Source organism: Taudactylus pleione, unplaced genomic scaffold (assembly GCF_031769625.1).
Source record: "Taudactylus pleione unplaced genomic scaffold, aTauple2 ptg001576l, whole genome shotgun sequence".
In the NCBI taxonomy this organism is placed as follows: Eukaryota; Metazoa; Chordata; class Amphibia; order Anura; family Myobatrachidae; genus Taudactylus; species Taudactylus pleione.
The window spans coordinates 264,211-281,104 of NW_028285973.1; the positions used below are offsets into that span (position 1 = coordinate 264,211).

The window sequence follows — 16,894 nt, forward strand, 5'->3', positions numbered from 1 at the left end:
CGTGGCCCAGACGTCCTTGGTACTCCGATCTGAGGTGCCTCTCCATCGACGCTCCGTACCTTCTTCCTCAGCGTCGGGACCTGTTGTCTCAAGGGCCCTGCCTTTACCCGGATCTGGGTCGGCTGTCTTTGACGGCGTGGCTCTTGAGACAGCCGTCTTGAGGTCTAGGGGTTTCTCCAGTTCGGTCATTGGTACCATGCTTAGGGCACGCAAGCCTGCTTCCGCGCGGATTTACCACAGGGTGTGGCGCACTTATTTTCAGTGGTGTGAATCCAGAAACTATGATCCGCAGGTTTCCAGAATCTTGGAGTTTCTTCAATCGGGTTTGGACCTCGGCTTACGCCTGGCCTCTCTGAAGGTTCATGTGTCTGCTTTGTCCGTGTGGTTTCAGCGACGGATTGCTACACTGCCAGACGTTCACACCTTTTTCCAAGGTGTTCTCAGGATCCAGCCTCCCTTCTTGCCTCCGGTGGCTCCGTGGGACTTGGCGGTGGTACTGCGGGTCTTGCAGGGTCCTCCTTTTGAGCCGCTTGAGTCGGTGGAGCTCAAGTGGCTGACGTTTAAGACCATTTTTCTCCTGGCAATTGCTTCTGCCAGAAGGGTTTCAGAATTGGGGGCGCTTTCCTGTCGCCCCCCTTTTCTGATTTTTCACCAGGACAGGGCGGTGCTCCGCACTCGTCCTGAGTTTTTGCCCAAAGTGGTCTCAAAGTTCCACATTAATCAGGAACTTGTTGTGCCAGCTTTTCAGTCACCTGATCTTTCCGCTGGTGAGGCTTCCTTAGATGTAGTCCGGGCACTTAGAATCTACGTGGACCGGACTGCTTCGGTTAGGAAGTCGGATTCTTTGTTTGTCCTCTTCGGTTTTCACAAGAGGGGTTGGCCTGGCAACAAGCAAACGTTAGCCCGTTGGCTTCGTTCAGTTATTTGTGAGGCTTATGCACAGGAGGGTTTACCTGTGCCAGCCTCTGTTAAGGCTCATTCCACTCGTTCTGTGGGTCCCTCTTGGGCTGCTAGACGTGGCGCCTACGCTGTTCAGCTGTGTAAGGCGGCTACTTGGTCTTCAATTCAGACGTTTTTGAGGTTTTATGCGTTTGACACCTTCGCCTCTCAGGATGCATCCTTTGGGCACCGGGTACTCCTTTCAGCACAGGAGCGTCCCCGCCCTTAGTTGGACTGCTTTGGGACATCCCCAAGGTCAACCCTGTGGACCCCCTATGGACCCTGAAGTAGAAAACAAGAGATATGGTAAGAACTTACCTTTGTTATCTCTGTTTCTACGAAGTCCATAGGGTCCACAGGGCGCCCGCCCTGACGCACCTGGCTTCAAATGGGCTGTGTGGCTGGTCACCGGTTTTCCGTCTCCCATTTCTGTGAGTATGGTTTCTTGTGTGTTCCAGTCTTCCTTCTCTCTGTTTAGTCTCCTCCTCCGGCCTTAGCTGCTTACCAACTAAGGTGCCTATGGCCGGGGGCGGGGTATAGAGGAGGACGGACCCAAGTGCATCCTGGGAGCAGCAAAGCTTTAACTGCGTGGTGCCCATGGATCCAGATCCAGCTATACCCCAAGGTCAACCCTGTGGACCCTATGGACTTCGTAGAAACAGAGATAACAAAGGTAAGTTCTTACCATATCTCTTGTTTTACATGCGCTGCAGAGCCTGAGTATACGCAGCAGAACTTTACATGTGCTGCAGAGCCTGAGTATACGCAGCAGAACTATTACATGCGCTGCAGAGCCCGAGTATACGCAGCAGAACTATTACATGCGCTGCAGAGCCCGAGTATACGCAGCAGAACTATTACATGCGCTGCAGAGACCGAGTATACACAGCAGAACTATTACATGCGCTGCAGAGCCTGAGTATACACAGCAGAACTATTACATGCGCTGCAGAGCCTGAGTATACACAGCAGAACTATTACATGCGCTGCAGAGCCTGAGTATACACAGCAGAACTATTACATGCGCTGCAGAGCCTGAGTATACACAGCAGAACTATTACATGCGCTGCAGAGCCTGAGTATACACAGCAGAACTATTACATGTGCTGCAGAGCCTGAGTATACACAGCAGAACTATTACATGTGCTGCAGAGCCAGAGTAAACACAGCAGAACTATTACATGCGCTGCAGAGCCTGAGTATACACAGCAGAACTATTACATGCGCTGCAGAGCCTGAGTATACAGCAGCAGAACTATTACATGCGCTGCAGAGCCTGAGTATACACAGCAGAACTATTACATGCGCTGCAGAGCCTGAGTATACACGGCAGAACTATTACATGCGCTGCAGAGCCTGAGTATACACAGCAGAACTATTACTGAGAAACCCACAGGTCAGACTTTATGTACAGATAATTACAGAGCCCCCTCCCAAAAAAATTAAATAAAAGTCCATCTACTGCGGGTGCGCAATACGTCCCTATCTCAGCTTCATGCTCCTTAACGGCGTCTACCTCAGAGAGTTTCATCACAGCTAATTCCCTGACCTGTGTCCGACGTGGACAGACAGCCCATTACTGCCCCTGCCTGGGGCAGTTATTCAGCCTATGACGCCAGGCGTTATATTACAGACATATCGCGCAGGCGTTATATTACAGACATATCGCGCAGGCGTTATATTACAGACATATCGCGCAGGCGTTATATTACAGACATATCGCGCAGGCGTTATATTACAGACATATCGCGCAGGCGTTATATTACAGACATATCGCGCAGGCGTTATATTACAGACATATCGCGCAGGCGTTATATTACAGACATATCGCGCAGGCGTTATATTACAGACATATCGCTTTGCCAGATATCGTACCTTGATGATTTTCAGCTTGTGCTTTGGGCTGGTCCTGTAGAACACGGACACCTGGTAATTACACAAACGACTGTTAGTTCTAGGGTCTATAATGGCCAATAACACAACCTAGAAGGGATATACAGACCTTAGTAACCACTGAGGACAGAGATGCTTCATCCAAGCGATCTAGTTCTTCTCCAGAAATAGCTTTCAGATGTCCATTAGACAGACCGATGCTCCTGCCTGAACGGGACATGGGAAATGGGTGAAGAGAAAAGATAGAAGAGACTGACAGCTAATTCTATCTGTAAATTAATGACAACTCTACCAGAACTAGAGCATCCTACCAGATCAGTCTATTGCAGCATTCTATCAGAGCACTCTAATAGCTAAAACATCCTACTACAGCATTCTATCAGAGCACTCTAATAGCTAAAACATCCTACTACAGCATTCTATCAGAGCGCTCTAATAGCTAAAACATCCTACTACAGCATTCCATCAGAGCACTCTAATAGCTAAAACATCCTACTACAGCATTCCATCAGAGCGCTCTAATAGCTAAAACATCCTACTACAGCATTCTATCAGAGCGCTCTAATAGCTAAAACATCCTACTGCAGCATTCTATCAGAGCACTCTAATAGCTAAAACATCCTACTGCAGCATTCTATCAGAGCTCTCTAATAGCTAAAACATCCTACTGCAGCATTCTATCAGAGCTCTCTAATAGCTAAAACATCCTACTGCAGCATTCTATCAGAGCGCACCAATATATAGATAGCCCTAATACCGGACGCCGTGCTGGACTCGCTGCAGCTGTTAGGAGCAAGGAAATTCACCCCTGGGCCACCATTGACCATATGTCAACATTTCATCACGGTCTACATCAGGCGTTCCCAACAACGGTCCTCAAGGCACACTAACAGTCCAGGTTTTAAGGATGGCCATACTTGAGCAGAGGTGTCTTAATTAGTACTTTAGTTATTTTGATGTAACCATCTATGCTCAAGCATGGATATCACTAAAACCTGGGCTGATAGTGTGATGAATGATGAATGTTGACATTCTGGCTGTAGGATGAGGGCCCTGCTTGTGAGAGCTTACAGGATGAGAGCAGGTAGGCATTGATAGAGAATTGGTGACTGAAGCTTTGCAGAGAGAAGAGGAGTCTGATTGGGAGAGGAAATGATGGGGATCAGCACATGAGAAGTCCTGGAGATGGTGGTGGGAAGAGGTCATCAGTTGTGAGGAGAGGCGGCAGTCATTGGCAGGCGACTGAGAGACTGTGTGGAGCGGGATGAGATGTAGTGGGGAGGACAGATAAGAGGAGGTTACAGTAATCCAGTCAGGAGATGACCAGCGAGTGGATGAGGGTCTTGGTTGCCTCCGGGGTGAGAAAAAGTCTGATCCTGGAGATATTACAAAGGTGGAAGCGATAAGACTGGGAGAGGGTCTGAATGTGGGATTTCAAGAAGAGGGTGGAGTCCAGGATAACTCCAAGAGAGCGCACTGGTGGAATAGAGGAGATGATGAGGGTGTTGATGGATAGTGAAATCGGGGGAGGAGAGGGGACTTAGGTGGGAAGATGGTCAGCTCAGTCTTAGACATGGTAAGTGTAAGAAATCGCTGGGACATCCAGGAAGAGATAGCAGAGAGACAGCTGGAGATACGAGTCAGAAGAGAGGGGGAGAGATCAAGGGAGGAAAGGTAGATCTGAGTATCATCAGCATAGAGATAATACTGGAGGTCAAAAGAGCTGATGAGTATAGAAGGAGATTAGGAGAGGTCCAAGAACAGGACCTTGGGGAACACCTACTGGCAGAGAAAGTGGGTGGGAAGAGGAGACAGAGAAGGATCGGTCAGAGAAGTACGAGGACAGCCAGGAGAGGGCAGTGTCACGTAGACCAAGGGAGTGAAGGATATGCAGCAAGAGAGGGTGGTCCACAGTGTCCACAGTGTTGAAAGCAGCAGAGAAGTCCAAGAGGTAAAGAGTAGTGGCTCCTGTAGGACAGGTTATAGTAACGATGATGCGGTCAGAGAGGGAATGGGGGAAAGGACAGGTTATAGTAACGATGATGTGGTCAGTGAGGGAATGGGGGAAAGGACAGGTTACAGTAACGATGATGTGGTCAGAGAGGGGAATGGGGGAAAGGACAGGTTATAGTAACGATGATGTGGTCAGAGAGGGAATGGGGGAAAGGACAGGTTACAGTAACGATGATGTGGTTAGAGAGGGAATGGGGAAAAGGACAGGTTATAGTAACGATGATGTGGTCAGAGAGGGAATGAGGGAAAGGACAGGTTACAGTAACGATGATGTGGTTAGAGAGGGAATGGGGAAAAGGACAGGTTATAGTAACGATGATGTGGTTAGAGAGGGGAATGGGGGAAAGGACAGGTTATAGTAACGATGATGTGGTTAGAGAGGGAATGGGGAAAAGGACAGGTTATAGTAACGATGATGTGGTTAGAGAGGGGAATGGGGGAAAGGACAGGTTATAGTAACGATGATGTGGTCAGAGAGGGAATGGGGGAAAGGACAGGTTACAGTAATGATGATGTGGTTAGAGAGGGAATGGGGAAAAGGACAGGTTATAGTAACGATGATGTGGTCAGAGAGGGAATGGGGAAAAGGACAGGTTATAGTAACGATGATGTGGTTAGAGAGGGGAATGGGGGAAAGGACAGGTTATAGTAACGATGATGTGGTCAGAGAGGGAATGGGGGAAAGGACAGGTTATAGTAACGATGATGTGGTCAGAGAGGGAATGGGGGAAAGGACAGGTTACAGTAACGATGATGTGGTCAGAGAGGGAATGGGAAATTGGTGAAATCAGATATATTGCATCACATTGGTGAGTGAAGACCAAGTAAGGGAGTGCCCGCTCCAGTGTGAGGGCATAGAGGTCCATGGAGAGAGGCCAGAAGATGATGTGAGGGAGATAAGCTCGGACAGGCCAGTGTGGTCATCAATGGGAATACTGAAGTCACCCAGGATGAGGCTGGGAAGGTCGGAAGTGGGGACCAGGAGCTAAAGTTATCAAGTAATGTGGAGATATGACCAGGGGGTCCCTAGAGATGACGCTACATTTAGGTGATTGGGGTGAAAGAGAGGAATGGACTGAACCTCACGGAAAGAGAATGACAGAGAGGGTTTTTGGGGTATGTATCACCCTGCTTGGAGGTCTCATCTTGGCTGGATGGCTGGATGGATGGATGGATGGATGGAGGGATGGATGGATGAATGCATGTTACAGCTACAGGTTATTTTATGCTCCAATAACACAGAATGAAACATAATATTACGAAATCTGACATTTCATAGGTAAATTCAGGTTAGAAAATAAATATATTTTTTGTAATATTAACTTAAACTGAGTAGCAGGAGCACAATCCTGACCTCTCCCCAACACCAGCATTGTCACACAGAGGGATCAGACGCTCGTTGGCATGATAACAATCTGTATTATTTGCTATAACAACAACAGAAGTGTTTGACGCCTGAGGCACAGACAGATGAAAGGAATCCTGGGGCAGGGACAGGGGAAGCCGCGCTCAGATACGAGCCTTCACATGAACAGAGAATAACTGTATTAGGTAACACTGCACAACTATGATAATGTTTCCAATGTGACAATAGTTACTTCTAATTGATGTCAGCATACACAGAATGACTATGACATGTAATACTCTCAGTTAGCTCTGAGTTCCGAGATATAGCCCATGTATGAGGATGTAGGGGTATTCCTAGTGACGTGGGCAGAATGGAGAGAATCTTACCAGCGTTCCGCGCAGAGGGGGCGGGGCCTAATGACCCAATTAAAGTAATCAGTTATTTGTCCCCTCCCCTATTCAAATATATGGGATTCCCCCCACAAGATAACTGTGGTGCACTGAGTGACAGCATAGGGAGCGATTCCACCAAGACATCTCAGCAATGGGACAAAGATATCAGGGTAGGTGACAGTGACAAGAGAGGCCCCAGAGGAGGAGGACAAGCGACAAGCAAAGAGAAAGCACCCCCATGTATAGGCCACTATATTACATAGTACTTTCCTATGCTGTATGTATGTTTCCTATGCTGTATGTATGTTTCCTATGCTGTATGTCTGTTTCCTATGCTGTATGTGTGTTTCCTATGCTGCATGTTTGTTTCCTATGCTGCATGTCTGTTTCCTATGCTGTATGTTTGTTTCCTATGTTGTATGTCTGTTTCCTATGCTGTATGTTTGTTTCCTATGCTGTATGTATGTTTCCTATGCTGTATGTCTGTTTCCTATGCTGTATGTCTGTTTCCTATGCTGTATGTGTGTTTCCTATGCTGCATGTCTGTTTCCTATGCTGCATGTCTGTTTCCTATGCTGCATGTCTGTTTCCTATGCTGCATGTATGTTTCCTATGCTGCATGTATGTTTCCTATGCTGCATGTCTGTTTCCTATGCTGTATGTCTGTTTCCTATGCTGTATGTCTGTTTCCTATGCTGTATGTCTGTTTCCTATGCTGTATGTCTGTTTCCTATGCTGTATGTCTGTTTCCTATGCTGCATGTATGTTTCCTATGCTGTATGTTTGTTTCCTATGCTGTATGTCTGTTTCCTATGCTGTATGTCTGTTTCCTATGCTATATGTGTGTTTCCTATGCTGTATGTGTGTTCCCTATGCTGTATGTATGTTCCCTATGCTGTATGTATGTTCCCTATGCTGTATGTATGTTCCCTATGCTGTATGTATGTTTCCCATGCTGTATGTATGTTTCCCATGCTGTAGGTTTCCCATGCTGTATGTTTGTTTCCTATGCTGTATGTTTGTTTCCTATGCTGTATGTCTGTTTCCTATGCTGCATGTCTGTTTCCTATGCTGTATGTGTGTTTCCTATGCTGTATGTCTGTTTCCTATGCTGTATGTCTGTTTCCTATGCTGCATGTATGTTTCCTATGCTGTATGTTTGTTTCCTATGCTGTATGTATGTTTCCTATGCTGTAAGTTTGTTTCCTATGCTGTGTGTTTGTTTCCTATGCTGTATGTCTGTTTCCTATGCTGTATGTTTGTTTCCTATGCTGTATGTTTCCTATGCTGTGTGTTTGTTTCCTATGCTGTATGTATGTTTCATATGCTGTATGTTTGTTTCCTATGCTGTATGTTTCCTATGCTGTATGTTTGTTTCCTATGCTGTATGTTTGTTTCCTATGCTGTATGTTTGTTTCCTATGCTGTATGTATGTTTCCTATGCTGTGTGTTTGTTTCCTATGCTGTATTATTTTTTCCTATGCTGTATTTTTTTTCCCTATGCTGTATGTTTCCTATGCTGTGTGTATGCTTCCTATGCTGTATGTATGTTTCCTATGCTGTATGTATGTTTCCTATGCTGTATGTTTGTTTCCCATGCTGTATGTTTACTATGCTGTATGTTTGTTTCCTATGCTGTATGTTTGTTTTCTATGCTGTATGTAAGTTTCCTATGCTGTATATTTGTTTCCTATGCTGTATGTATGTTTCCTATGCTGTATGTAAGTTTCCTATGCTGTATGTAAGTTTCCTAAGCTGTATGTATGTTTCCTATGCTGTATGTATGTTCCCTATGCTGTATGTATGTTCCCTATGCTGTATGTATGTTTCCCATGCTGTATGTTTCCCATGCTGTATGTTTCCTATGCTGTATGTTTACTATGCTGTATGTTTGTTTCCTATGCTGTATGTAAGTTTCCTATGCTGTATGTCTGTTTCCTATGCTGTATGTCTGTTTCCTATGCTGTATGTGTGTTTCCTATGTTGTATGTAAGTTTCCTATGCTGTATGTTTGTTTCCTATGCTGTATGTTTGTTTCCTATGCTGTATGTATGTTTCCTATGCTGTAAGTTTGTTTCCTATGCTGTATGTTTGTTTCCTATGCTGTGTGTCTGTTTCCTATGCTGTATGTCTGTTTCCTATGCTGTATGTCTGTTTCCTATGCTGTATGTTTCCTATGCTGTATGTTTGTTTCCTATGCTGTATGTTTGTTTCCTATGCTGTATCTTTCCTATGCTGTATGTTTGTTTCCTATGCTGTATGTCTGTTTCCTATGCTGTATGTCTGTTTCCTATGCTGTATCTATGTTTCCTATGCTGTATTTATGTTTCCTATGCTGTATCTATGTTTCCTATGCTGTATCTATGTTTCCTATGCTGTATGTATGTTTCCTATGCTGTATGTAAGTTTCCTATGCTGTATGTATGTTTCCTATGCCGTATGATTGTTTCCTATGCTGTATGTTTGTTTCCCATGCTGCATGTTTGTTTCCCATGCTGCATGTTTGTTTCATATGCTGCATGTATGTTTCCTATGCTGTATATTTGTTTCCTATGCTGTATGTTTGTTTCCTATGCTGTATGTGTGTTTCCTATGCTGTATGTATGTTTCCTATGCTGTATGTCTGTTTCCTATGCTGTATGTCTGTTTCCTATGCTGTATGTATGTTTCCTATGCTGTATGTATGTTTCCTATGCTGTATGTTTCCTATACTGTATGCATGTTTCCTATGCTGTATGTCTGTTTCCTATGCTGTAAGTTTGTTTCCTATGTTGTATGTTTGTTTCCTATGCTGTATGTTTGTTTCCTATGCTGTATGTTTGTTTCCTATGCTGTGTGTTTGTTTCCTATGCTGTCTGTCTGTTTCCTATGCTGTGTTTGTTTCCTATGCTGTGTGTTTGTTTCCTATGCTGTATGTATGTTTCATATGCTGTATGTTTGTTTCCTATGCTGTATGTTTCCTATGCTGTATGTTTGTTTCCTATGCTGTATGTTTGTTTCCTATGCTGTGTGTTTGTTTCCTATGCTGTATTTTTTTTCCTATGCTGTATGTTTCCTATGCTGTGTGTATGTTTCCTATGCTGTATGTATGTTTCCTATGCTGTATGTATGTTTCCTATGCTGTATGTATGTGTCCCATGCTGTATGTTTACTATGCTGTATGTTTGTTTCCTATGCTGTATGTTTGTTTCCTATGCTGTATGTAAGTTTCCTATGCTGTATGTATGTTCCCTATGCTGTATGTATGTTCCCTATGCTGTATGTATGTTCCCTATGCTGTATGTAGGTTTCCCATGCTGTATGTTTCCTATGCTGTATGTTTCCTATGCTGTATGTTTCCTATGCTGTATGTTTGTTTCCTATGCTGTATGTTTGTTTCCTATGCTGTATGTAAGTTTCCTATGCTGTATGTGTGTTTCCTATGCTGTATGTGTGTTTCCTATGCTGTATGTGTGTTTCCTATGCTGTATGTAAGTTTCCTATGCTGTATGTAAGTTTCCTATGCTGTATGTTTGTTTCCTATGCTGTATGTCTGTTTCCTATGCTGTATGTATGTTTCCTATGCTGTATGTCTGATACCTATGCTGTATGTCTGTTTCCTATGCTATATGTGTGTTTCCTATGCTGTATGTGTGTTCCCTATGCTGTATGTGTGTTCCCTATGCTGTATGTATGTTCCCTATGCTGTATGTATGTTTCCCATGCTGTATGTATGTTTCCCATGCTGTAGGTTTCCTATGCTGTATGTTTACTATGCTGTATGTTTACTATGCTGTATGTTTGTTTCCTATGCTGTATGTTTGTTTCCTATGCTGTATGTAAGTTTCCTATGCTGTATGTCTGTTTCCTATGCTGTATGTAAGTTTCCTATGCTGTATGTAAGTTTCCTATGCTGTATGTCTGTTTCCTATGCTGTATGTGTGTTTCCTATGCTGTATGTAAGTTTCCTATGCTGTATGTAAGTTTCCTATGCTGTATGTTTGTTTCCTATGCTGTATGTATGTTTCCTATGCTGTAAGTTTGTTTCCTATGCTGTGTGTTTGTTTCCTATGCTGTATGTCTGTTTCCTATGCTGTATGTTTGTTTCCTATGCTGTATGTTTCCTATGCTGTGTGTTTGTTTCCTTTGCTGTATGTATGTTTCATATGCTGTATGTTTGTTTCCTATGCTGTATGTTTCCTATGCTGTATGTTTGTTTCCTATGCTGTATGTATGTTTCCTATGCTGTATGTATGTTTCCTATGCTGTGTGTTTGTTTCCTATGCTGTATTTTTTTTTCCTATGCTGTATTTTTTTTTCCTATGCTGTATGTTTCCTATGCTGTGTGTATGCTTCCTATGCTGTATGTATGTTTCCTATGCTGTATGTATGTTTCCTATGCTGTATGTTTGTTTCCCATGCTGTATGTTTCCTATGCTGTATGTAAGTTTCCTATGCTGTATATTTGTTTCCTATGCTGTATGTATGTTTCCTATGCTGTATGTAAGTTTCCTATGCTGTATGTAAGTTTCCTAAGCTGTATGTATGTTTCCTATGCTGTATGTATGTTCCCTATGCTGTATGTATGTTCCCTATGCTGTATGTATGTTCCCTATGCTGTATGTATGTTTCCCATGCTGTAGGTTTCCTATGCTGTATGTTTCCTATGCTGTATGTTTCCTATGCTGTATGTTTACTATGCTGTATGTTTGTTTCCTATGCTGTATGTAAGTTTCCTATGCTGTATGTCTGTTTCCTATGCTGTATGTGTGTTTCCTATGCTGTATGTGTGTTTCCTATGCTGTATGTATGTTTCCTATGCTGTATGTAAGTTTCCTATGCTGTATGTTTGTTTCCTATGCTGTATGTTTGTTTCCTATGCTGTATGTATGTTTCCTATGCTGTAAGTTTGTTTCCTATGTTGTATGTTTGTTTCCTATGCTGTGTGTTTGTTTCCTATGCTGTATGTCTGTTTCCTATGCTGTATGTCTGTTTCCTATGCTGTATGTTTCCTATGCTGTATGTTTGTTTCCTATGCTGTATGTTTGTTTCCTATGCTGTATCTTTCCTATGCTGTATGTTTGTTTCCTATGCTGTATGTCTGTTTCCTATGCTGTATGTCTGTTTCCTATGCTGTATCTATGTTTCCTATGCTGTATCTATGTTTCCTATGCTGTATGTATGTTTCCTATGCTGTATGTATGTTTCCTATGCTGTATGATTGTTTCCTATGCTGTATGTTTGTTTCCTATGCTGTATGTTTGTTTCCTATGCTGTATGTATGTTTCCTATGCTGTATGTTTGTTTCCTATGCTGTATGTTTGTTTTCTATGCTGTATGTCTGTTTTCTATGCTGTATGTTTGTTTCGTTTTGTGTTTTTATTTGTGATAGAAAATAAATAACTGTTGTTTTAATTCAATCAAGAAAATATCAGATTATTTTAAAATAGCTTTTCACTATGACTATATTACTAATGTACATACAGTATAGTGCAAGTAGTGTAGCTCCAAAAATAGAGCTAGTAAAAACATTCTGAAATCTTTTTAGTTTTTCTTGACATCAAATTAGTAATGTGTGGCTATTAGTAATGTAATGTATGACTATTAGTAATGTAATGTATGACTATTAGTGATGTATGACTATTAGTAATGTATGACTATTAGTAATGTGTGACTTTTAGTAATGTGTGACTATTAGTAATGTATGATTGTTAGTAATATGTGACTGAGTAATGTATGATTATTAGTAATGTATGACTATTAGTGATGTATGACTATTAGTAATGGATGACTGTTAGTGATGGATGACTGTTAGTAATGTATGACTATTAGTGATGTATGACTGTTAGTGATGTATGACTATTAGTGATGTATGACTATTAGTGATGTGTGACTATTAGTAATGTATGATTATTAGTAATGTGTGACTATTAGTGATGTATGACTATTAGTGATGTATGACTGTTAGTGATGTGTGACTATTAGTGATGTGTGACTATTAGTGATGTGTGACTGTTAGTAATGTGTGACTATTAGTGATGTATGACTATTAGTGATGTATGACTATTAGTGATGTGTGACTGTTAGTGATGTGTGACTATTAGTGATGTGTGACTGTTAGTGATGTATGACTATTAGTGATGTGTGACTATTAGTGATGTGTGACTGTTAGTGATGTGTGACTGTTAGTGATGTGTGACTGTTAGTGACGTGTGACTGTTAGTGACGTGTGACTGTTAGTGACGTGTGACTATTTGTGATGTGTGACTGTTAGTGATGTGTGACTGTTAGTAATGTATGATTATTAGTAATGTATGACTATTAGTGATGTGTGACTATTAGTGATGTGTGACTGTTAGTGATGTGTGACTGTTAGTGATGTGTGACTGTTAGTGATGTGTGACTGTTAGTGATGTGTGACTGTTAGTGACGTGTGACTGTTAGTGACGTGTGACTATTTGTGACGTGTGACTATTAGTGATGTGTGACTATTAGTGATGTGTGACTGTTAGTGATGTGTGACTGTTAGTGATGTGTGACTGTTAGTGATGTGTGACTGTTAGTGACGTGTGACTGTTAGTGACGTGTGACTGTTAGTGACGTGTGACTGTTAGTGACGTGTGACTGTTAGTGACGTGTGACTATTAGTAACGTGTGACTATTAGTAATATATGATTATTAGTAACGTGTGACTATTAGTAATGTATGACTATTAGTGTTGTGTGACTATTAGTGACGTGTGACTATTAGTAACGTGTGACTATTAGTGATGTATGACTATTAGTGATGTATGACTATTAGTGATGTGTGACTATTAGTAATGTATGACTATTAGTGATGTGTGACTATTAGTAACGTGTGACTATTAGTAACGTGTGACTATTAGTGATGTGTGACTATTAGTGATGTATGACTATTTTTAGAAAGGAAACAAATGAAAAGTATAAATTTGTTGTACAGTGTAATTAGCCGTTGTGACACCACGCACTCACCGATGGCCTGCGCAGTCTCCAGCGCGTCGCCCGTGATCATCTTCACAGATACCCCCGAATCCAGCAGAATCTGGACAGCGTCGCTCACCCCCGCTCCGTGGCGGATCGATGATACCAATCAGTCCGAGGAACGCCAGTTTACCAAGCTCAGAGCCAGACGCCAGGGCTAAGACTGGAGGGACGGAGCAAGAGACAGGGTTATAGATCATCTCATGTACTGCGCTGCAGCGCCATAGCCAGACACAGGCCGCCCGCCTAACCCTCGCTGCATGTCACTGGCTAATACTCTCACCAGGGAGAATGCCGACTCTCTGCTGATGACACAGATTTCATTTCAATGTATAATAAGACACCGAGGGGCTGATTCAGGGACGCATGTAGGTTCGCTTTGCGGCCGGATACCGCGATGGTTAGCAATTGCGTATGCATCAGAGCAACAACGGGCATTTCAGCCATGAACATCTCAGCCGCTTCTCCACCAACGCTGAACTGGTGTAAGATTTGTGTAATCCTGCGCCGGGATACGCAGGATGATGGCGTCCTAACGCTGTACAGTCATGTTGTGTTGGCGCAATTGCAAACAGACGCAGACTGGGCCAATGGCGCATACAGACCTGGGAAAGGCCTATCATTAGCGTGTGGTCAGGTAAAAGCGGATGAGGACAGTCCCCAGTTGTGATTGGCTGTTTGCGAATGTGCCGCTGACAGCGATTGGCGATCTCTTCCTCGCTCAGGCATATAAATGCTTTTGTGAATGTGGTTAAGCAATGTATTATTCTGTACCATACACACAGGGAATGGTTGTACTGCGTTGGAGGTTTTAGCAATTTTATTGATGTGTAACAGTGAATGCGTTTGCCCCAAATAACATCATTGGTAGAAAACACTGGTGCCAGTATCACATTGGCGTATATAATATGTAGCTGGCGTACACCAGACGGATACGATGCTGCTGCCGGCCGGTACACTTCCTAAGATAGTACTTGGTTATAATTGTTTTTTTTTTTATGAAGTTACGTCTGCGATCTGAGGCACAAACGTGGCCAAATGCTGCACCCGCGCCAAAGTGCCGGCGTTCTCTATCAGACAATATAGGAGTCTTTCCAAAGAGTCTATTTTCCAAGCAAAATGAAAGGAAGACAATTGGGGTACACGGAACTCCATCCGTCCCTATACTCACTCTTCAGGTTTACACTGCGGAGAAGCGGCCTGTGGATGGGACATGAAGGACACGATACGGGAGGTGTATCCCTGCTCGTGCTATAGGATAATAGTGCTGGGAGCGCAGACTCCTACCTCGCAGTCCCTGGCTCCCCATGTTCTTCTCCTCCTGGAGATAGAGAGATCGCTGCTGGTGTGTGAGCGCCATGGAGATTCCGCCGCTGTTGTACGTGGTGCAATACTGAATGACCTCCTCAAACGCTCCCTTCATGAAATACACTTCCTCCTGGTTCTTTCTCCGAGAAAACAACGTTCATAAAAGGAGATTAAATTACATTTAGGAAACACAAGTAACAAAAAATAAAATAATTAGACAAATACACTGTGCTTCCTGGTGGGCGTCACTGAGGGGCCTATTTTATTTTCCATAATGTTGTTATGTAACACCGCTATGTAAGAACAGCCTAATGCCAAGCTTTTCGGAGTTTGGCCCCGATGGTTTAGCTGCATTGTACAGTACATTGAAATAAAATCTTAACTCTTTGTACATAGGGCCCGTTTCAGAGACGGACGCTCTGAATCAGGGCGTTTTTTTTTTTTGAGCGGCCGGCCTCCTGGCCGCTCGCTTAGCAGTGGGTGACTTACTCACAGCTATTGCGTGCGGCCAGGATGATGGTCGCGATGGTTGTGGTAGGGTCTCGTGGCCGCAAGCCCCAGAGAGCTTCCGGCTCTAATAGAGCCGCAAGCTCTCCCACCGACATCACTGGTGATGTCAGTGGGGCCGCCCACAAACTGCAGGCGTTCGCTTGGGAACGCCTCCATTTGTGAAACCACCCCCCCCGCCACGCCTACGAAACGGGCGTGCTGCCGATCAACATAGACAGCCGCCCCTTTTGTAGTGAGCCACGGAGCTCCGGGGCTTGCGCACACGCAGTGCGGCCACTGAACGTATGCAGAGCACACCATCGACTCGCTCACGAGCGAGTCTGAATCAGGCCCATAGGCCCCTAAGTGGTGAAATGTAATTACGGCAGCTGTTTTGTTAGGAAATCATTATTTTTCACTCTTTTCAGTGTAGATTAGAGACAGGGATCTCCCAGTGTTGGACGCCCCCCGGTATGTATGTAGCAAGCGCCTCAATAAATGATAAAATGGTTTTTTTGTTGCATAATTCCCAGCTTTTCAGGAAGAGTTGTCACTTTGCTGTAATTTCTGGGGAGACCGTTTCCAGTAACAGCGAGATCCTGTTATACCTCCGATTTGTCCGCGCATTTCACGGCCATCCATCTCTGCTCCGAACTAAATGGAATTTCTTTCTTGCGGATGTAATTTGCACTCGCGTTCCCCAGACCCATCTGCAATGCAATGTTACGTATATTAGAAGAGTATAAGGTAGAACATGGTTAGATTTAGATAAACCGCAAACACGTAGGATTATATCTGTACATCGGTAATATTAGATTACACCCCATCAGACCCGGGGGGCGGCCTGTCGGCTCATATGTTGTCTGTACAATTATAGATCAATTAATAGTCACACTTATTGGAAGTAAACATGAATGTGAAGCTTTTGCTTTAGGAAACGGGTACACTTCTTTGGGCTTATCCTGCTAATTAATACTGATATGCAACATATAAAAATTATTATCTAAAGTGGAAATACTGAAAAGGATGCAGTAACTACTTCTAGGCAGTAGGGGGAGCTGGAGAGGAATTCCGTGCTTATGGAGAAGTTGAGAAGCTGCTCTGAGGCTGTAACTGGGCCGGTATGGGGGGTAATGAAGACCTCACCTTAGCAGTTACGTTATTAATCTAACGTAGATACATTCCCCTCCGGCCTCTCGTTGTCACACCGACATTACAGGACGTTGTCAGCTCTCTGCTATGTGTGACATATACCCAACTAGCAATTCAGGTACATCTATTGTCCTCTGCTGCTCAGAACCGGCTGCCTCCAACGTCTGCAGGAAGGATCCCGTCTGTACACATATCTGACACACTAGTCACACAGGACAATGCACGGCGACCTCAGACAACGTTAACATGACTCATTTACTCACACACGTGAAGTGTCACGGCCAAGGCGACGGATTGTGTCGGCACAGAACAGCGCACTGTGTACCAGGCACAGAAACCCCTGCCACCTAGACTACGTACCGGGCACAGGAACACCTGCA

General features: G+C 43.6%; 1 protein-coding gene across 1 annotated transcript in view; it reads right to left on the minus strand.

Moving 5' to 3' along the window:
* Window positions 1-16,894, minus strand: part of LOC148442272 (calcium-transporting ATPase type 2C member 2-like) — a 183,279-nt gene that overhangs the window by 25,795 nt on the left and 140,590 nt on the right. The window contains 6 exon segments of the mRNA XM_088464101.1: window positions 2,815-2,865; window positions 2,942-3,039; window positions 13,557-13,647; window positions 13,649-13,728; window positions 14,853-15,009; window positions 15,971-16,072. Coding sequence (XP_088320227.1) covers window positions 2,815-2,865; window positions 2,942-3,039; window positions 13,557-13,647; window positions 13,649-13,728; window positions 14,853-15,009; window positions 15,971-16,072 — 579 coding nt within the window.